The sequence below is a fragment of the Equus quagga genome, unplaced genomic scaffold, assembly GCF_021613505.1.
Source record: "Equus quagga isolate Etosha38 unplaced genomic scaffold, UCLA_HA_Equagga_1.0 HiC_scaffold_447_RagTag, whole genome shotgun sequence".
In the NCBI taxonomy this organism is placed as follows: Eukaryota; Metazoa; Chordata; class Mammalia; order Perissodactyla; family Equidae; genus Equus; species Equus quagga.
Window position 1 is genome coordinate 95,141 of NW_025793810.1, and position 21,557 is coordinate 116,697.

General features: G+C 48.1%; 2 protein-coding genes and 1 long non-coding RNA gene across 5 annotated transcripts in view; 1 reads left to right on the top strand and 2 right to left on the bottom strand.

Annotated features, from left to right (window-relative positions):
- LOC124232314 (aldehyde oxidase 2-like) overlaps positions 1–9,186 on the bottom strand; it is a 52,007-nt gene extending 42,821 nt beyond the window's left edge. Inside the window, exons 1-5 of the mRNA XM_046649272.1 lie at positions 7,037–9,186; positions 4,477–4,567; positions 2,906–3,002; positions 1,875–1,983; positions 100–459 (exon numbers count right to left, since the gene is read on the bottom strand). Coding sequence (XP_046505228.1) covers positions 100–459; positions 1,875–1,983; positions 2,906–3,002; positions 4,477–4,567; positions 7,037–7,090 — 711 coding nt within the window. The 5' untranslated portion in view covers positions 7,091–9,186. The remainder of the gene's footprint in view (positions 1–99; positions 460–1,874; positions 1,984–2,905; positions 3,003–4,476; positions 4,568–7,036) is intronic.
- Positions 9,187–9,589: 403 nt separating this feature from the next.
- LOC124232312 (uncharacterized) lies at positions 9,590–17,081 on the top strand. The gene is made up of 2 exons (XR_006886817.1): positions 9,590–11,411; positions 15,330–17,081. It is a non-coding gene; the product is annotated as an uncharacterized LOC124232312 (long non-coding RNA).
- The window catches only part of AOX1 (aldehyde oxidase 1), a 61,395-nt gene continuing 52,731 nt past the window's right edge, over positions 12,894–21,557 (bottom strand). For all 3 annotated transcript variants that reach the window (XM_046649270.1, XM_046649268.1, XM_046649269.1), the window contains 3 exons: positions 21,122–21,307; positions 19,177–19,344; positions 12,894–18,337 (listed from right to left, as the gene is read on the bottom strand). In XM_046649270.1, coding sequence (XP_046505226.1) covers positions 18,284–18,337; positions 19,177–19,344; positions 21,122–21,307 — 408 coding nt within the window. In that variant the 3' untranslated portion in view covers positions 12,894–18,283. The remainder of the gene's footprint in view (positions 18,338–19,176; positions 19,345–21,121; positions 21,308–21,557) is intronic.

Sequence of the window (21,557 nt, forward strand, 5' to 3'; positions counted from 1 at the left end):
AATTCCTGTTGTTTTAACCCACCCAGTTTGTGGTGCTTTGTTACAACAGCTCTAACGAAGGCAGCCAAATAAGTCACTGTGCAGAGACGTGGCGTGTCAAGACAGGGGTATGGTCCACGTGCAGTGGGTTCTGCGCAGGCCGCTCCAGCAAGTGCTCTGATAAGCAGGGCACAGCCTGACATTCTTCCCTGCTCCTGGGTGAACTGTGGCTACTTCAGAAACAACTGAGGGAGGCCTTGAGCTGGGCTGGGATGATGTGGGCTGGGGGAGCCTGAGGCATACTTCCCACCTGGCCTCAGGTGGGTGGAGGGTTTTCCCCATGTCAGACCTACCTCCCAGGGCTTCCATTAGCTGCTCCTCAGAGGGCTGTGGGTGGTTCCTGAGCAGCGTGTACATGGACATCACCATCCCAGGGGTGCAGAACCCGCACTGGGTGCCGTGGCTCTTGGCAATCCTCTCCTGGAAGAACATGTGGTTACAGGCCCTGCCTGCCCGCTGCCTCTGCCTCTCGGGGGGAGGGTCTGTGTGCTGCGTCTCCCTTGTCATGGGGGAGCCCAGGCCCTGAGAAGCCCTCCTCCCATTGCTCAGAGATGGCCAGTGCCCCCTTTCCCACGCTGCTCCTGGAGCAGGTGACTCAGAAGCCCTGTTCTAGCGTTACAATCGCTTCTCAAGCTCAAATGCCCAGTTCCTTCTAATGGGGAATTAGCAGCGTGCAGCCTTGATTCCCAGAGTGGGAAGAAGTCTCCAAAAATCATCAGTAAAAGGAAATTATGTGTAGGTTTCAGAAACAGCTTTCTGGAACACCTCCATGTCTTAGTTCTGCCCGTGGGGCCGCCTCTTTTTGATGAGCTTGGAGACTATCTCCTGTTGACCTCACTTCACTTTCTTCTTTAAATTCTTTTGTGTTAGCTCAGAAGGAGCTCTCCTTTCAAAGGTCCAAGATTGTGGTCTGTGTCCTAGATCCTTGCTATTTAAAGTGCAGCCCCGGGACCAGCGGTGTTGGTTCCACCGGGAGCTCATAGGAAGGCAGAACCTCAGGCCTCTGCTCCAAACCTCCTGACTCAGAATCTGCGTTTGCAACAAGCTCCCTGCTGGGTCTCAGCGCTCTGAAGTTTGGGAGCCCTGCTCTAGATTCCGAATGTCATCCTAGGATTCGGGTTCATCAGCCTTGCTGTGAACGTCCTTTCTGATCTCCTCAGGGACTCTAGGAAAATTTCCTGCGTCCTTTGCCTTTGCTGACCTTCCTGGAATCGATTTTCACGTGGTTAAACCCAGAGACCCTTTGGGCTCCTCCTGCCTGGAAGGCCTTGCAGTGTTGGTGGATCTGGACCTATGACGCTCCAAACCCTGTGACAATGACAGAGAAATTCATGTGTTTTCTGCCAATGCAGGTCACAGTACTCTTAAAACCAGCCTCTCTTTGCCATCTTCAAGTTAAGATTTGGAGAAACAACTGTCCTTGTGCTCTGGCACAGTCACCCTCAATTCTGATTTTACTCCCAAGAACCCCATACCATAGGAGGTAACCCTGAATTTGATCCTGTTAGCCTCAGAGACATTTCATTCCATGCATAACATCCGTTGTACAATATTTGTCCCACAGCATAGTCCAATAGGTGTTAATTGATGTTTTTAAAGTCCTGCTTATCATTCAAGTAGAAAAAATAAGAAAAACGATGATCATCTAATAAAATGTGGAAGGATTTCCAGGCTTCTTTTAAACCACTTCACAGATATTATTATCATCTTGGTCAATATGCATCCAAAGCTTCTACTCACCTGACCCCACCCTGGCAGCCCCAGGCAGCACTGTGAGTGCAGCATTGGTCAAAAAGGTAAAGTCAAGAAGTGAGACGATGAGGACGTGCTCTCACCTGCACGGGGTGAAGCCTGGTTTTGATGCTTCCAACACCTTCCACGGTGGTGACAGCAGCTCCATACAGAGAGCAGATGGGCACCAGGCACGCAGTGACGGAGAAGTGTCTTTGTATGAGAAGTACAAGGAAAACCAAGAGGAGTGACACAGTTATGCCTCATGGGCAGCGGGAAACCCCCAGGCCTCTCATTCAGCCTAGGGAATGGGGAACTGGAGGGGCGTCAGAGAGGAAGAATTTAGAGTCCTCTCTGCTGACTGTATTATCTGCACGAATTGGGGATCCTTAGGGTGAGTAGGGGCATTCTGAACTTCAGAAAAACTTTCCAAGCCCAGAACAGACCCACCTGGGTCTGGACTCAATGAGAGTGGGCTCGGGTCATCAGGAGTGTGGTTAGACCTCAACCAGTGTTCATTAGGACACTGATCCCACAACAGGCCAAAGGCACACCTCTGTCTTCTACTCATATTGGAGAATTTTTTTGCTTGTTAATTTTAAACTCTCCATGTAAGGTCTCTCAACAGTGTTGGGTGGTCTGTGTTCTGAGGTCATTTCCTGATTTCTTGGGCCTGTGGATTTGGGAACAGCCCAAGTCCTGGAATCTGGCCCTTAATTAAAGGATGGAATCATGGCCCAGGTCCCTGCAGAGTCCAACAGTAGAAAAGGCATTCGCTTCAGAGCCAGAAAATGTGGGGTCAAGTCCTTATTCCACAGCTTGCTAGTCATATGACCTTGAACAAGTCATTTAGTCTCTTTGATCCTCAGTCTCATCGGTAAAATGAATGGTTTGCCTACATTGGGGTTTCTTAACCTGGGATGGACAGATGGGCCTTGGGAGGTCCGTGATCGCCCTGAAACTGTGTGTTTTCTGAGTAGAGGGCTCCCAGCTTTTCTCAGGTTTTCAGAGGTGTCTAAGATCTCGAGAGAGCGAGAATTGTAAGACTGGAAGATCCTTAGAGATCTTTGGCTGTGAGGTGAGGATACAAGGCTGGCAGAGAAGCAAAGCCTCCTCCAGCCTCTGGGCAGGATACCTTATCTTCCTGGACACGGGGTCGTGCTTCGACACCATCACCGTGCAGGCCCCACAGCCTCCTCTTCCGCAGGCATACTTGGTTCCCGTGAGGCGTACTGGAAAGGGGTGGTCAAGGAAAAGATTCCAGGGCGGACATGTTGCCTCCATTATAGCGGCCTCCCCAGGGTGTCTCTAGCCAGGAAGGTCTGCTTTGTGGGGTGAGGTGCAGGTCTGAGGAATCAGTCGCCTGCCTGCCTCCAGGTGTCAGTAAATGCCACTCCATATCTTATTAGCTGTGTGACACTCGACATATTAACCTCTCCCTGCCTGTTTCCTCACTTGCAAAGAGGTGAAAGTAATACCTACTTGATCTTCACAGGTTTATCATAAACATCTTGGAGGGTAATGGATGAAAAAGCCCTTTGAAAAAAATCCTATTTCCATCACAGGTGTTCTTCCGGGTTCCAATCATATGATCGGAAGACAACTGCTTTCTAGCAGTGTTACTAGTTTTGCCCAGCAGCTGGTATTGCATTTGAGAGCAAGCGAGTGAGCCTTTGGAGAAAACGCGCATGCTTATCACGGCCCACCCTGAGCGCCCCTCGGCTCCACCTCCTAAGGGCAATCGTCCAGGTCCAACCCCAAATCTAGTTTCAGCCTCCACCCCTTTTCTTTAGTCATCCTTTTCCCTGACTGTGGTCGATTTCCACACAGTTTATGGACTGGATGTAGTTCACTAGAATTGCTAAGAAGACTTCGGAATCACTGACTTTGGTTTTTTTTTTTTCAAAGCCATGGGGCTTGTTCATCTAAATTAAGTCATAACTCAAATGCTTCTCAGAGAGGGTATGTCAGTGAGTGGAGTGGGCTGGGTGTAACTGGGAGCTCACGCCCCACTTTAGACAGAGGACTAGGGACAGTCCCTGCTCAGCCCTAGGCAGGTCCACTGTAACGCAGGAATGACTATCTTCTCATTTTTCATGAGAAGCTGAAAAATCTTGAATTTTAAAAATATGAGATTTCCTAATTTTCAAATATCGACTACTAATTAAAAACCATGTGGGCTTTTAAACAAAACTTGCACAGGGGCTGATTCCATCAATTTGTAATTTTTCTCATTAATTTGGTTCTTTTTGGCTTCTCTGAGAGAGCCATTAGATTCACCAATTACACTATGTTTGCTGTTACGATCTACCTTTCAGAGCGTAAAACGGTGGCAGACGACAGATGTATGAAAGGCGATCTTCCCCTACGATCAGGTTTCCCAGAGTCTGGAGAAGCTGGTTTCCCTGCAGGGCAGGCACAGGTGACACAAACCTTTGTTACCTAACCGCCTGCCGGGCATCCAGAAAGCCCTTACGGGAACAATTAGTGCTGACGTGAGGAGCTTAGCTTATATTTCACTGGTATTAAAGCAGGATATAAGGACCTCTGGGGAAATTTTATCCTCAACAAGTAGCCCAGTTAACTTAATACCCTTAAACCATTGCCAAAAGCAAACAGAGAGAGTGGCCGAGGGGCTGACCGTCTGGGGATGGGGAAGTCTGATCAGTTCTCATGGTCACAGCTGGCCTAAGTTTCAAGGAAAACATAGACACGGCCAAGACATGGTCAAAAGGGTCCAGTTCTTTCGTAGGAAGCTCAGCAGTGTGACTTCCGGGTCTGCATTCCTCTCCAGCACCTGTGTTGGGAACAGAACAGAGGTGATTATGGGGATTAAATCAGTGACCGGTAGAATGTCTGCTGCGGCTTGATTTAGGGATTGGGGTGTAATATGAGGCCCGGTTTCACCTGCCCTGTTTTTTTGTGCTCTGAGGGCACACAACTTTCACACGCATTTTCAGAGCAGGAGACTCACCCAGCAAGTGTGGCAACAACGGCCTTACGTGTTGTTAGAGCTGAGAACTGCAGCTGCGTAAAGACGCCCTGGGAGCCAAGTTGTTCATGTTTGCTCTTCTCTCTATTTTTGTGGAATCTTTCAACCCAGTCTTTTGTACTCTTAAAATATTCAAGCTGGGGAGGGACTGGGATGCTGTGTGTGTGCGTGCGCGTACGTGTGTGTGCGTGTGCATGCATGAAATGAAGGGTCCTGGAGGGAAGAAGATGGGTAAAGGGCCACCCGGTGACGCAGAGGTTAAGTGTGCACGTCCTGCTTTGGCGGCCCAGGGTTCGCCGGTTCAGATCCCGGGTGTGGACATGGCACTGCTTGGCCAGCCATGCTGTGGTAGGCGTCCCACGGATAAAGTAGAGGAAGATGGGCATGGATGTGGGCTCAGGGCCAGTCTTCCTCAACAAAAAGAGGAGCATTGGCAGCAGATGTTAGCTCAGGGCTAATCTTCCTCAAAAAAAAGAAAAAGAAAGATGGATAGGAAGTGTTTCTATGCTGGCCTCTCTGATTCACCTCTGGTGGAGAGTACATTTGATGACATCAGGGATCTGAAGAGGTGGTGGCAGAGAGGGGGGTGGGGAGAATTGCCGTCACCCTGGAGAGGCCCCAGAGTGTTCCAATCCCCTCCCTGGCAGAGTGGCTGATGGTGAGCCTTGTTGCCCCAGCTCAGGACCCAGGATGCTCTGGCAGAGCACTAACGTTCCTCCCTCCCTTATCTTGAAAAGTTGGGGATTTAGCGTTCAAAAGCCGTGGAGGGACCTTCCTTGATGCTTCTTTCTCATCTGCTTATTTTGGGATATTTCCTTTGGCTTTGTTCTGGGATGTCCTGCAAACACCTCCCTCCATTCTGTTGCATCAGAGGAAAGGAAGATACAGTGGCCTATTCACGTTAATTCTTCCTTTCTCCCCAGAAGAAAAATGTGAACTTGTGTAGACCTCAAAGAATGAAAAAGTACTGAGGGAGATGCTTCCAAGTTGAGATGTTAAAATTCAACTGCTTTCTGAATCTCCAGGGGGCTCCGATCAACGAAAGAAACCCTCCTCCGCCTGCCCTTCCCCCCACCACAGATCTTCAAAAGCCGTTTATTGAGAACGTGGTTGGATATTTTTATTATCTACCTGACTCCACCCCTACCGCACACATCTGTGTTTCCTCTAACCCTTGATTTATGCCCTGTTCTGGCTGCAGCTGCCTCACTCTGGGCTCATGACTCAGGAGGGATGTGGAACAGAAAATAGAGGAAGGGACCCCCAAAGCTGAGGCCAGTGGGACAAACAAGGGCCCCAGCTCATGAGCGACAGTTTTGGAAGAATGTGTGCTGGTTGTTGGCCGTGGACACTGGCTGCAAGAGAGAGATTAGAAGGGGGTGGATGACAGCTTAGAGGCTCTACATTCTGTCTCCTTTCTTGGGCTGAGCCCTGGGGCGGGGGTGGGGGTCCGGGGGGACATGACAAGATCTCAGTTAGGTTTGCAGGATTGGAGGGCTGAGGGCCCTGGAGGAGAGGCCACCTGCCTTGGGAGCTGCAGAATGGTTCCTTTGAGAGACAGACAGACTCACAAGAGCGGTGGGCCTGGCAGAGGGCACTGAGGGCTCACCAGTGGCCTGCGTGCACGGATGGTGAGGGCCGGAGGGAGAGTGCTGGGACCAGGGGCAATAGAAGAACATCTTGTTATCCGTGTTCCGCCTGGAACTTAGCAGCAACCCAGGCAAGAGGGGGACAGAAAGTGGGCTGCAATTACCTTTCAACCAATTCTGTGTAATGGAGGCTCAGAAAATAAAGTTGATGAATAGAAAAAGAAAGAAAGCTGCATTTCTTCTCCTCCTGGGTTTGAGGATCAAGGTGTTACTAGACGAAGTGCTTCCCACGCGTGAGAGCCAGGGCTCAATACTTTACAAGCCCTTAGGGGTTCCTAACCAACGAGGGAAGCCTCTCTCTTTTAATCTTTACAAAAGCTGCAGGAGGTGGGCTCTAAAGAGGGAGCTCTGAGACTCCGGGGGTTGAAGTAACTTGCATAAGGTTATAGGTGAATGCACAGTCTGCCGGCAGGCTCGTGCGGGTAACCCTGGAGCTTTACCGCCTCCCGCCTGCACCCCCAAGGCTGAGCTCCGACCGAGGAGGAACAGGCCAAATGTGTACTGTTCCAGTCCCTGGCTCCTTGTCCTGACTGGAGGGGGCTCCACCCAAATGGGTCACAAGGGCTCCCCTGGAGCTAGTGGGCTCCTGCTGTCTCTGCCAGCCAGGGTGTCACCCAGCACTTACCTTCCTCCCGTTCACGAAGAAAACCAACTCGTCGGATCTCGACAGGTGGGGCATTGCACCTGTAAGAAGCTTCGCCTCACGCTCCAGGGCGGAAGGCTCCTGGGCACCAGCCCCAGAAAGAGAGGGCAGGATTTGGGTCCAGGCAACTGAGAGCCCTCCCTGAGTGAAGCCGGCCGCCTGGAGCCCCTGAGAGCAGGGCAGCGGGTGGAGACTTCCTTGCCTCCCGGCCTTTTAAGTCCAGGCACCCGCGTGGCCCAGCCTCTCACCCCTGGCCTCACTCCGCCTCCCACCAATCCCGCTCCAGAGCTTGCTGCACACAGCCCACACCTCTTCTGGCTTTTCCTGAGGTTGGCGAGCTTCAGTGTGAAGACCACAAACAACATAAGCCCGCTCTGCACAATGACTCAGCCCCGGGAATATATCCCGCATGGATTTCATTCGTTTCCAAAAGAGCTACAAGTGGGCTTTCTGAAACCTCCCACTTCTCCAACATTTCTTACTTCAGTTGCAGAAATGTCTCCTCGCTGGAAATCATATGGACAAGACCAGCTTGTGTCCCAGTTAAAGTGGAGGCGGGGCGTCACATCCACCAGCCGCTCTGTACCCTTCCTACTTCCTCCCACTGACAGGATGCTTCCACCGGAAAATAGTGATCTAGTCAAGGCAACCACTTTACAGATAAGTAAAGTGAGGCCCATGATCTCAGTGGCTCAGGTCGTGCAGGAAGTAAATGGCAAAGCAGGAACTAAAACCAAGATCTCCTGGCTTACGACATCTGTAAGTGCACAGACAGAGACTTGCTAAAAGGAAAATACCCTTGTGGGTCTCTCTGAACATGTCCAGTTAGACATCGGTAGATAAGCCAAGCAGTTCTTACTCCTTCTGCTAAAGGCATGAAGACTTTTAGAGCCCGGGACTGGCCTCTCTGCAGTGAAGCAGGTAGCTGCTCGGGTCTGGTTTCAGGGGAGGAAGCCAGACTTCCCGTTCCGGACACTTCCTTCCCGTGGGTGTGGGGCCGGCACACGGCCGAGAGTCAGCCTTTGTGTTAAGGTGAATCACCGTGTGACAGTGCCTCAGGCGGAGACAGCAAAGACCTGGCATCCTCTCGGCATGGCCAACGGAGGAACATCCTCTTTCCCACTCGGTCCAGATATGGCTGCAGAATGCCGCCCCACAGAGCTGTTCCAGAAAACCCTCCTCATGCCACGCTGTCGGCAGCCTCCAACTCTCTTTACAGTTCTGATGCCTGGGTCCCAAGCACACTCGTCCTCACACACCTGGGGAGCTAGTGTTCACACACCTGTGCTAGTGTTTGGGGGTGTGTGGGTGCTTCACGTGTATTAAAAAGGTGCTGAATAAACCCAACGCAGGGCCACGAGAGGAGAGCGGCAGATGGTGCTGAGAACTGGGTGGGACCTTCGCGCCAGCCTTTTGGATCCTGTCACTCCTGCTAAGAATACCCCCAGTAGCTCTCTGAGGTGGGAACACAAGGTCAGTCTCCTTAGCTCCGTGTGCAAAGCCCTCCACAGCCTGGGTTTCTGGCCTCAGACTCTCTTGCTCTCCAAAAAACCTCCTGTTCTGGTCAAACTACTCTTCTCGTCCTCGCTCTTGTGTGTAAACCGGCCCTTCCCTACCTGAAGCCTTCCATCGGCCTCCCACCCACTGACCAAAGCCCCGTAGGCTTTCCTCCGAGGCCTTGGGGGCTCGACCTGCCCGCCCCTCTGGGCACATGTCAGCCACTTTCTCCCTGGGTCACAGCCCCTGACATGCTGGCCTTTCCCCTGCTTTGCGCGCGTGCTGAACTCTCTCCTGTCCGCGGCCCTGGGGCATGCTATCCCCTCTGCTTGACTTCTCTTCTCTGACTTGGGCGTGGCTGGGGCCTTCTTGTTCTTTGGGGCTGACGCTTCCCTGATCACAGGCTGAACAGCACGTCCCTCTCTCTGCTGCCACCTCCTTCCCTGTCCCCAAAGCTCTCGCTACTGCCCGACGAGGACACTGGCTCACCTCTTGGTTAGCTTTCTCCACTAGAATACAAGCTCCACGAGGGTGGGCATGTTACTTTCAACTTGCTGCTGTGTCCCCAGGCCTGGACCGATGCCTACCGCCCAGTCAGTGCCCAGGAGTATTTGCTGAATGACTGAAGGAGGTTCTTCCATGTCTGCATTGATAACAACCCCATTTCTGTCCCGCTGTGTCTGCCTCCCTCCCTCTTTAACTGGCATCAAAAAGCAGCATCAATTTCTCTTCTTTTTTTTTTAAAGATGTGACCCTTTTTTAAAAGTATGCTTTTTTCTTTTTTGGTGAGGAAGATTGTCCCTGAGCTAAGATCTGTTGCCAATCTTCCTCTTTTTTTTTCCCCCAAAGCCTCAGTACATAGTTGTATATCCCACTTGTAGGTCATTCTAGTTCTTCTATGTGGGATGCTGCCACAGCGTGGCTTGATGAGCAGTGCCATGTCTGCACCCAGGATCTGAACTGGTGAACCCCGGGCGGCCAAAGCGGAATGTGCAAACTTAACTGCTCGGCCACTGGGCCAGCCCCCCAAACCTCCTTTCCTGCCTTTCTCTCAATTCCAAAAACACTTGCCGATCCAACCAACCGCTCCTTTACTTTTCATTTAATAAACCAGGAAACAGGTAGCTAGTCTCTCATGTGCCGCGAATAGTTGGTTGTCTTGTCAACATCTGTGTCCCATTTTTCCAATTAGGTCTTAAGCCCCTGGAGGTTAGAATAGCTACTTGTGTCACCCGCAATGCTCCGCGTGAATGACAGTTTGTTCACTGAGGGTTACTAAATGCTTGCCTGATTACCTAAAATACTTTACACGAGGAGGCATTAGGGATTCATTCATTCAACCAGTAGTTATTGAGGCCCAGCCTGCACCGGGCACTGTGTAAAACCAGATCTGCAAGGTTTCTTTCTCCAAGGGGTCTGTGGTTAGTACAAGAGACAGTTACTGTGCGCTTACATCTTTGCCTTGGTGAGAAGCACGGAATGGAGGGTTTAGCTTTGCTTCAGGGAGAGGCATCAGGGAGGGCCTGCGGAGGGACATCAGGCTGCAAGGGGGACCATGGGAACGGGGGGAGGCAGGCAGGGAGGGAAAGTGGCAGGTGGAGAAGAGGCCCTGCTGATGGCTGCAGCCGCGTCGGCGCCCGGGGCAGTGGTGAAGGGGCACAGTCTGTTCACCCTCTTGCTCTGCCCTTTAAAAAGGGCCATCAGCGCAGACGAGGGCACACGATTCCACCTACGGCAGCCCGGACGCTGCCAACAAACAGCAGGAATCCTGGTGTTCCAAAATATTCATAGGCATAGACCCTTCGGCGTCAACAGAGAATACGAACATCGAACACAGAAGAACAAGTCCAGGGTGCCAACACCAGATTACAGCGTTAGAGTTGGAAGATAGAGGACTTCGGTTTAGGAAACCAAATACATTTACTGCTGGGAAACTGAAACCCGACCTTGAACGGCCTTAGAGGAGTGTGTCACAAACTTGTTTGGCTGGGCAGCTTTGTTTGCGTGAAATCCTGTGAAGTATAAACACGGGGAACAAAAAGCTTCCTGCCTGGCCCCGAGGAGGGCTGAGGGTGAGGCCTGAGCTTGGTTTTCTCTTCTTCACAAACCGCCAGGGCTCTGGGACTTCAGCGAAACATCGCCAGCTCGGGGTAAACAGAGGTGGCCCAGTGCGAGGGTAGGATGCTTCCCGCCAAGCTTTCCTGACTCTCGGGTCTTATTCAAGACAATGAGAAAGAGCAACCACTTCTTTTTCCTGCCCTCTTTTTTCTTTAATTGAAAGGGAAGACTAACTTTCTTCACATTTAAATGGATTGTCCTCGTGGGTGAAAGAAACTCTACATGCATTGACCCAGGCGCTTGTGTGTTTGTTATAAAAAAGGTCTTATAAGTCACGTCGAAGAATCCTTGTTACCAAAGAAAAACTCATATTGGAAATGACACTGGCCTCCCCTACAACGCAAACACCCTTGTTTCTGGAAAAAGTCGTACTGAGCCCTGCTCACGGCTGTCAGTGGAAAAGTCCTGCACTCTGCTTCTGCGGCCCTGGGTGCTGTCGTCCGTTTTGAGCTCTTCGCAGCCCAAAGGTGGGACACAGGCAAGCAGATGGTGAGCCCTTTTTAGGCCCCTTGCACTGGTCATTCAATGCCCAGGTTCCAGCCTCCATTCTCTCCCTTTCTGACTAGGAGGTCCCTTCCCTTCCCCTCCCAGTTCTGCTCTTTGCTGAGCCAGGCATCTGCTGGGCTTAAGGGAAGCCAGGAGCCAGTGAGGCCTCGGACTATGTGGGAGAGAGTCTCTCCCGCCACAGACTGGCGGAGTGCCTAGAAATCCGCACCCTGAAAAATGTGACTCTGGAGGACAGGTTGGTCCTTTGGGGGTGTGGGTGGGGTGGGGCATGGAGAGAAAGTTTGACATCCGTGTGCACAGGAGGTCAGGAGTGCCAAGCGGGTGGGCTGAGTCCTTCCTGCTCTGGGTCTGGGAGGGTCTGAGCACTCAGGAGCCCCATGGCTGCCAGGCTCCCTCCAGGTTCTTCACCAAGCACTGTCAGCCTTCCTTCCGCTACCTGCCGGCCCGTGGGGGTGGGGCAGCCTCGCTGTGCCTTCGGGAGCCTGTGGCTGCCTCCTTGACCTGCTGTGGCTTGCACTGTGTTCCCTGATGTGACCTTATCTGGAAATCAGATCTTTGCAGATGTAATCAAATTAAGACAGGTCATACTGGATTAGGGCCCTACAGCCAGTGACTGGTGTCCTTTTAAGGACAGGGAGATTTGGAGACTGAAAGGAACACACGGAGGGAAGACAGCCGTGTGAAGACGGAGGCTGAGATTGGAGTGATCTGTCTACACTGAGGAATGCCCAGGATTGCTGGCCACTACCACAAGCTAGAGAGAGGCAAGGGAGACTTCTTGCCTAGAGCCGTCAGAGGAAGCATGGCCCATCCACACTTCGATGCCAGCCTCCTAGCCTTCAGAACCGTGAGAGAAAAAGAGCCTGTTGTTTTAGGCCAGCAGGGCCTGGTACTCGGTGAGGGCAGCCCGGTGGACGCTCGAACAACCCAAGCGTTAGAGAGACGATCATTCAAAATAGACAGAGCACACACTCAGCGAAAGAGAGCTGTTGGAGGAGACGACCGTCAATTCGAACTAAAAGAAGACATTAAAGGGCAGCCCTCATCGAGGCTGCACCTTCCATCACAGGCCCAGAGCGCAGGGACTTGGGGGCAGAGCAATTTCAACGCAGGGGCCACTGCCGCCCTGCCCCACCGCCCATCGCGGGCTCAGCCCCACGGACAGAACATCTGGACAGAATATCTCACAGGTACAAGGCTGAAAGATCAAGTTTTCTATGAAGGAAAAAGAACCAGCCTGGCGTCTGAGCGCCTGGCTGCCGCAGCGGACGCTAGAGGGCAGGAGACCAGCAGCTGCAGGTTTCTGAGAGGCAGGACGGGCCGCGGGGACCTGTCAGTGGAGCAAAACCCCATCTTCCTGCCAGGGCAATGACCAGCCAGCAGAGGGGGAGAATCCAACAAGAACAACGTCCACAAGAAGGGTGAGGAGGAGGGGAGGGCTCAGTGGACAGGGGCGGGCTATTTGGAAAGTGTAACATAAACGCTAAAAAGAGCCATTCTGTAAGGGAAATTCAACTCATATTCTAGACCTAAAATAGACAGCAGCCTCAGCAACTGACGAGTTGAAGGCTGCTGGGGAGAAGGGGAAAGTAGAAGAGTTCCTAAAGTATTGTTTTATTGGGGCAAAGGGCGGAAATATGGGCAGAGATAGAGCAGGAGGCCAGGAGAGGGCCCCTTTTCATGGGGAGACATTTGGTATCTTGTTTTCAAATAGTGGTACAGAAATATGTGTCTGTTTATTAAAGCAGGTAAATGGAAATGTGCAACTACTGGTACAGTAGAACTTCCAAATTAGCAAGAGAAGGAAGGGACTTTCTCATCACTTGCACAAATCAGCAAAAATAATGAAAAGGAAAAATGGAAAGCACAGGTCAAACTATATCACATTTTCTACTACATATTATTCACGATACATATCATAATTTATATTTTCTGTTATATATTATATGTATAAATAACTAGAAAAGATGAAACATTTTAAATAATTATAAGAAATATAAATGAAATGAATTGTAGCACTTAGAAATAATGACTAGCAGATTGGATTAGAAAAAAACCCTGGAATCTAGATATACACCATTTATAAGAAACATGTTTAAAGTGATAAAGAGGGGATGAAAATAAAGACGAGTCAACAAGATAACAGGCAAATGTAAACAATAAGACAACTTACTATGGAAAGAATAGAAAATATTAAAATTATCATTGAACAAATGAATTTACAGATGAATTTTACGTGCTCACTAAGATAATGCCAAAGTTAGTTCAACTCTCCTAGGTGTAAACAAATGGAAATTCTCTCCAATTACTCTTATAAACTTAGTAAAATCTTAAGGCCAAAACCCAATACGGACAGTAGAAAAATACTGTAGAACCACTCTGCTTCTGAATACAGACATAGCGACCCCTCCTGATCCACGGGGATACTTCCCAAGACCCCCAGTGGATGCCTGAAACCATGGGTAGTACTGAACCCTGTCGATGCTGTGTTTTTTCCTATACATACATATTTGAGGTTCCACAGCAAAACTAGCATGAATTTCTTTTTCCTTCTTCACAATTTCACGGATAGAAGATTCATTCTTGCCCTGGATCTTAGTAACCTCACCACACATTTGTTTTCTTTTTTTATTAAGTTGAGAACTTTCACCTTTTCTCTTAAAGGAAGCACGTTATGGCTTCTCTTTGGCATATCCGAATTGCCGGCATCACTGCTCTTGTGCTTTGGGGTCCTTATTAACTAAAACATGAGTTCCTTGAACACAGGCACTGAGCTACCATGAGTAGATCTGATAACCAAGATGGCTGCTAAGTGACTAACGGGCAGGTGGTGTACACAGTGGATCCGTTGAACAAAGGGATGATTCACGTCCCAGGAGGGACAGAGCAGGATGGTGGGAGATTTCATCATGCTACTCAGAACAGCGTGCAATTTAAAACTTATGAATTGTTTATTTCTGGAATTTTCCATTTAATATTTTCAGATCATGATTGACAGCAGGTAATTGAAACCGTGCACAAAGGGGAGATTACTGTACAAAAATTCTAAATAAAATACTAGTGAATAGAATCTGGCAATGTATCAAGGGATAATATACCAAGTAAGCTTTATTTCTGGGACACAAGTGGGTTCAACATCAGAAATCTAGCACATTATTAATACCAACAGCCCATCACATCAAAATAAAGGCGGAAAACTGATCAAATCAAGGATGCTATTACGTCACTTGATAAAATTCAGCAGCCACTCCTAGCAAAACTTTAAAGCAAAGAGAACAGGAGGAAACTGATGAAATAAGAATATTTACAAAAACCGATAACTACTATTATTGTTACAGGAAAAATAAAAAACAATTTCAAATAAAATCAGAGATTACATAGGGCCGCCCTTTCTTACCATTACTGGGTCACTTTACCTCGGAGGTTATGACGCATGTAGTAAAATAATGGGAGAGTGAAATAACTGGGGTAAATTGATGTCCACATTGGAAGAGAAGAAAACAATCTAGTAATTGGATGTAGTCAATAGTTTTTGTTACTATGCAAATACACACTTAAAAATGGAAGTGGAAAAATATTCCATTCACAGTAGCTCCAAGAATACTCAAGAATAAATTTAAGCCCCCAAATTTAAGAAGCATAGGATCTAGGCAAGAAATGAAATTTACACACAGAGGAAGACATATAACGTTCTTAGATGAAAAGTCAATTCTCTTAAAATTAACATATAAATTTAATACAATTCTACTTAGAATCATACCTAGGTTTTTAGAGGAAATTGGATAAAGCGATTTTTGTTTTGAATGAGACCAAATAGCTAAGAGGAATGTGAAAAAGAGCAGTGAGGGAGCACTTGCCATGGCGCCTATGTTAACATGATATTGGTGCAAAGATAAAACAACTAGGTCAGGGGAACTGATGAAAGAATCTGGAAATAGAGCCCAGTATCTATGTGAATTAATGAAGGACAAAGAGAGACTCTCACAGTCTGTTCCCTACCAAGTGAATTCAATGATTGACATGAGGACTAAAGTCCTTTGACTATAACTTTTGGAAAATGTTAGATATTAAGTATCTATTAACATTATAATTAACACGGGCATTTCCATCACTTTTGGGGCTAAATTTATGTTTTCTTTAATGCTTCTTACAGACATGCCTTCTGTCAACCGAGGGCTCAGAATTGTAAAGCTCTGCAGAGCCATATTTTCTGGAACACTTCTACAGGGTCACTTATTTACGCAGAGCAAATCAATTTTGTGGATCTATCAAGTATCAATTCCAGATAATGAAACTGAGTTAAGAGGCTTTTCTCTGAGATTTTTGTCATTAATAACAGCATCTGGCACACAGTGTGCTGATAATGAATTTAATCGAGTGCACTGGAATAAGTATGGAAAGCACTTGGCAAACAGATAATGTTGAATTTCTGGAGCAAGTACAGACTTGTTACATACATATGTAAGCTGTGTATTTCTTTGAATGTAAAATTATTCTTCCCCATAAAGGTGATTCATCCAGTGTATAACTAAATGTGATTTACTGCTTATAGTTATGTAAGATTTGCATATTAATAAACTCACAAGTCAGGAAGAATCACCTTGGTAGATCTGTGTGGCAGACATGGAGGTGAGGTGCCCAGATCCCCTTTCAAGAAAGGGCGTGCCGCCCAGCTTCAGGAGTGTGGTCAGCATGTGGTCCCCAGCTGCCAGCTCCTTTGGGGTCTGCCTTGGGGCAGAAAGCCTCCTTTCCCTCAAGGTCACGCCCTTCCTGGAGCAGCCCCATTGGTGACAGTGATATGGGGAACACACACCCTACATTCCAGCCTGGGTGGGACAACTCGGTGGGGTGATGCTCGCTCCAGGGCCCCCGCTGGCTTCCTGATGTTTCAAGGGCCTGTGTCGCAGTTGGACTTCTCCCTCTGCCCAATCCTGCTTCCTCACCCTTCCCTTCTCAGGTCTCGATCCCCAAGAAACAACCTGCTCCCCAAACTCTGTCTCAGCATCTGCTCCCGGAAAACTCAACCTGTGATACTACGTGCGCTGGTAGTGTGAAGAATACGGCCAATTTACATCATTGAAAATATCAAGTGCAGAGGATTTGAAGATTTTTCCTTAAAAGAAAGGACACTGATTTCCCAGCCCTCCTGTCCCAACCCTCTTTTGGCCTCTCCCATTTCTAAAGCCTGAGTGCGTGCCAGTGTCTGCAGGTTCAAGATTCTGAAGGGAAATCAAGTCCCTCCCTGCCACCACACACTCAGCTCTGGCCCTGCGCTCCTGCAGGGTGGCACAAACTGCTCCATCCTAAACTTTGGGTCCAGGAGAAGCAGGACATCCTCGGCCCCATGGGCACTTTGAGTTGAAAGGAGAAGAGCAGCCAAGTGTCGCTCCTGCCACCTGTTATTTCTCTTCTGACAAACTTGTACTGAGCCCATGATCGAGCAGCAGTAATGGTCAGTTTCTACGAGTGACAAGCATTAGCGGTTCTGCCCAGAGTTGATAAGGATCACATGCTTTTATCATTGAAAGGGCGCTTGACCATTTACTGAGTCCATCGGTTAAAAAGATTGTATCTTACACTTTTAGCACAACTATTGCTGTAATAACATTTAAAAGTAGACAGAAAATAACAGCTATTTATCTAAATTAGTAATACAGATTAAGTTTGTAATATAATAGACACTGTAAATTGTCAACTTTTAAAGACATTAGAATATTAATCCTATGTTTGAAAGCTGCTATCCTTTAAAATGTACTATTTTTGTAAATACTTCCTCCCCAACCTCAACTCTTCAGGTTAATTAAATACTACTGAAAAGATCAGACTTATTTTGTAAAAATTCAATTTCTGTGTTATCGGAGGCCTTGCCCACACGCTCTATAAAGTATAATGCTTCTAAAATTAATTTGTGTTTGTGATAAAGGTGTCTTCCTATATTACTGTTAGAAAAATATACCAGTGACCCTATTTTTACTGATCTGTCTGGCACATTGAATTTTGTGGGTTGGGTTCCAGGCAATCTAGATTATTGGTAAACTCAAACAGACACTTAAAAACATATGTACACACACACACACTTTCTTAGGGTAAGAGACACAGTCTGGCGAGCATTTTCTTTAGAAAGAGGCCGTTCCCTTCGACCGCCAGCCTCCCCTTCCTCCAGTGTGCTCTCTCTCACGCACACAGTTGCTATACACTTGTTCCTCCACCACGAAGTTACTGTTAATAAACGCGGGGCTTTGACATCCAGCACACAGATCCCCACAGATGACCGAGTTTGTTTATTTGTGTTTTCAAACCTCACAGCGGACCAGACATCTTCTCTGGCGCAAGACTGCATTTCCTCAGAAAAATGCAGCGTAAAATAGCTAAGGATTAATTGACAAAGAACCCTGAGGGTTTCGTGTCCCTTTGATATGGCAAAGGGAAGGAGGTGCTGATTTCTCCTTTTAGATGCGAAGCCAGAACAAGGGACTCCCGGGTGAGTGAGATCCTTTTACTCAGCGCGGTTTCCCAGGGAAGGAAGAGGCTGTGCTGCGTGCGTGGTGCTGAGCATTTTGGGGGGCTGCTGCCCGAGACCACAGGAGCCCATTACGAGCACCTCTTCCAACTCCGTGTTCAGAGACCTCACAGTGGGAGTGGCTGCCACCCCGGAAATTGGCCACGTTATAAATCACGGATTTTTCCAGGAGGGCAAGTTGTTACCAGCACCCACTGGCTTTGGGGAGTCTAATCCTGAGAGTTTGGGGGGGGGGTGCATGATTTTACTGAATTGTGAACACATTTCTGAAGAACAAAGCAAGAGGAGCTGTTCCAGGGTAACAAAAATTCCACCATGTTTTGAAATCATGATGATGTAGATCTTCAGATAATGCAAATGAAAAGAAGAACTTTTGATTCTAAACTTCTTTATATCTTTCGGTGAAATTTCACCTTTTGGTGAAGAATTGTATCCTAAAACATCATCATGCGGCGACTTAAACCACAGAGAATAGTTAAAAGATGCTAAAATTATCCTTGACACTTGGGGGCCAATCGATATTTTGCTCTGGTTTGAAAATTATAAGGTCAATAACGTATTCTTACATTTTCTAAGAAAACGTAGGATTAAGACACACGGATGGACCAAGGTGTAAATGTTGAAGGATCATCTCTGGGAATCTAAAAAAAGGTCAAAAGCAGCAAGATAGTTATTAATAAAACGTTGTTGTATGACAAAAGTTGTAATTCAAAAGAAAAATTGTTTTTAAAACAAGAACAACTCGTCCATTTAATTCTTATCAAAATTATGTAATTTTCATATTTATCTCAATCTTGGAGTCATAAATCTCCTTATCCTCATAAGCTTTTTATGTTTGGGATGAGACGCAGCTTACCGTGAAGCCCTGTAATCTCAAAGGCCTAAGGTGCGCTCTGATTCTATACCAAAGACCCGCTTAGGGCTGCGGTGGGCCGTTCCAATACTCCCATGCAGGAGTGGTCTCTCATGATAGCTCTAGATGTATTTTAGCAGCTGGAAAATGGAACTGTGTTCTATTAGCGTGCGAGTACAAGGCATATCAAGATGTGCCCAATGACTTGATATCTTTAAGTTATTTTTATTAGTTTGCTTAACAAAAACTTTCTGTGTAATTGATCAGATCAGATATCTATTTAATCTAATTTGGTTATTGCAGTAATTAAAATACCACATCATTGCACTGTGATAAAATGTTGACAGTCTCCAGCTACCATGTCCAGTGGCTATTAGCACTGGCTCAGCTGCGTGCGCTTTTCTTTGGGGTCTGAAACAATTAAACCATCCTTGGAAGAGGTTCACTCACTGCAAAGCTGCTGAGATATGAAGCGTATAGCAAATAGCAAGTGGAGGCAAAATGAGAATTTCCATTGGCAAAGGTGAACCTGCCCTGTAATTCTTTCATGGTTACCAAATCCACACCAAGAAGCTGAAAGTCCACGTATAGGGTGATTACAACACGCCGCCTCCTCACCCGCCTTACCATGTCAGTAAACTGATCCACACAGGTCATCCTAATCAACTCAGGAGTCGCCGGGCTGCTCAGGGTGAAGGTCTTGGTCAGCCCCCTCTCTCTGCGGGCAGCAGTCACTGCATCATATATGGCGAACAACACAGAGGATCCCAAGAACATTCCAGCCTCGCCCAATCCCTGAGAGGAGGGCAAAAGGCCATCAGAAATGCACGGTTCTTTTAGGGCTAATTTGTGTGTACACACACACACTCACCTCTGCTGGCTTTATAATCCTCAGCATGGAGTGTATCTGAATTGCCAGAATTGAAATCCCCCCATGCCTATTTGTGTGTGGGGTGCTCCTCAGAGCAGCTCATGAAAATGCCCCAGGACATCAGGAGCGTGGGGCAGCTAAAAATTCCTGTCCCCCCACCCCGGGAAAGTCCTGAAGACCAAAGCCCTTTGCTGCCTCTAGGACACTTCACCTTGGGCTCCAGACCATCTGTGTTTAACTCAAAACCAAAACGAAGCAACAACAATCTTTGTAGCTGTGCTTGAAAGACAGAGAGGTGGTGGACTCTGGGGAGCGGATTGCTGAAGTTCTCACACGTGCTAACTTCCCTGGTGTGTGCTGAATGCCAGCATCCCTGGTGTGTGCTGAATGCCAGCATCGGTAAAGGCTCCCCAGGCTCCGGTTTTTACTCTGGAGCAAAGGTTGAGGGCGAGGTGGAGCTGGTGGAAGAACAGGCTTCCTCTGAGGTGAGGAGCAGAGGGTGAGAGCAGAGAGGTCTGGTGCCTTGTTAGGAGCAGAACTGGCAGGGAGGTGGCTAGACCCCAAGAGGCTGGCTTGTGTTGGGGTGGTCTTTAGAGACGTCCCCGGCCAAAGTCTGGTGCAGAAGTGGAGACAGAGGCCATTCAGACAGGAAGTCTCACCTTCCTCCCAACCTTGACCTACTCCTAAGAAAAAGAGAGAATTCCCTGAAAACCTGAGGTTAAAGGTGCCATCAGTCTGGCCAGATGTGGGCTCTGAGCAGAACGTGAGTTGGAGACGTTGTGTTTCTTGTACACTTGTGTTTGAGGACCCTTGTGTAGGTCTTGATGCGCCAGTTAGAGCCCATGAGCTCCAGGAAGCATGAGGTCAACACCTCTTGTATCAGTGGCTATTAACGTCTCAGAGCGAACAGTTGGTGAGAAACTGGTTTGGAAGTCCCTTCTGATTTGGGGAGGGTGGGCAAGAGGCAGTGAGAGCAAGAAAGAACTGAGTCTGGAGGACATGTGGGAAGGTTGCAGCAAAGAAAGCTCTGGGCTGGTGAAATTTGCTCACAATTTCAGTTTTATCTCACGGTGACCCGTAGCCTAATGAACCAAGATGTGTGACTCCTCCTTGACCTTTCTTGTTTGATCTAAATTTGTTTCATGATCTCTCTCAAGAGTGAAGACTCTACTCGGAGTTGGTGAGCACCCCTCTGTCACGGGTCTGCTTTTCTTTTCCCTTTTCCTTTTGGGGTTTGCAATTCAAAGGAGCAAGCAACTGTGTTTCATGATTTCTTGAAAGAATAAGTTGTTATGGGCTGAACTGTGTCCCCCAAAACTCATATGTTGAAATCCTAACCCCCCAGTACCTCAGAATGTGACTGTTTGGAGATAAAGTCTTCAAAGAGGGAATTAAGTTAAAATGAGGTCTTCAGAGTTGGCCCTAATCCAATGACTCGTGTTCTCATAAGAAAGGAAATTAGGACACACAGAGAGAAACATCAGAAACGTGCCCACACAGAGGAACGACCATGTGAGGACTCAGTGAGAAGAAGTGGCATCTCCAAACCAAAGAGAGGCCTTAGAAGAAATCAAACCTTGATCTCGGACTTCCAGCCTCAAGAGCTGTGAGGAAATACATGTCTGCTGTTTAAGGCACCCAGTGGGTGGTATTTTGTTATCGCAGCCCTCGCAAACCCAATACGGAGGTCTCAGTTCTTACCTTGGATGAGTAGATGGCTATGGGATTTTGGGAACGCACCAAGGTGACATAGAACTCTTCTGGTATCTCAGAGACAGTGGGGATTTTGTAGTCATCCGGACCCCGAGAATAAAGCACACCTTCCGGGGAGTATTTCAGCTCTTCTATGGTGTAGAATCCCATGCCTTGAACAAACGCTCCTTCAATCTACAGGCAGAAGTTCCACAGTTCATAAGTATGTGAGAGTGGTTGAATAAAGATTCCAATGTGACTGAAATGGAGCTCTGAACCATAGTAAGCCGTTCTTGAAAGCACTGTGGTGGATTTTATAAAGGGTCCTTCAGGGTCTGGTGCCTGCCATCTTGCCTGGCCTCATCCCCAGCTCTTCTCACTCAGGGATCCCCCATTCCAGGGACCTGACTTGTCAAATTCCCTGTCATTCTCCAACTACACCAGA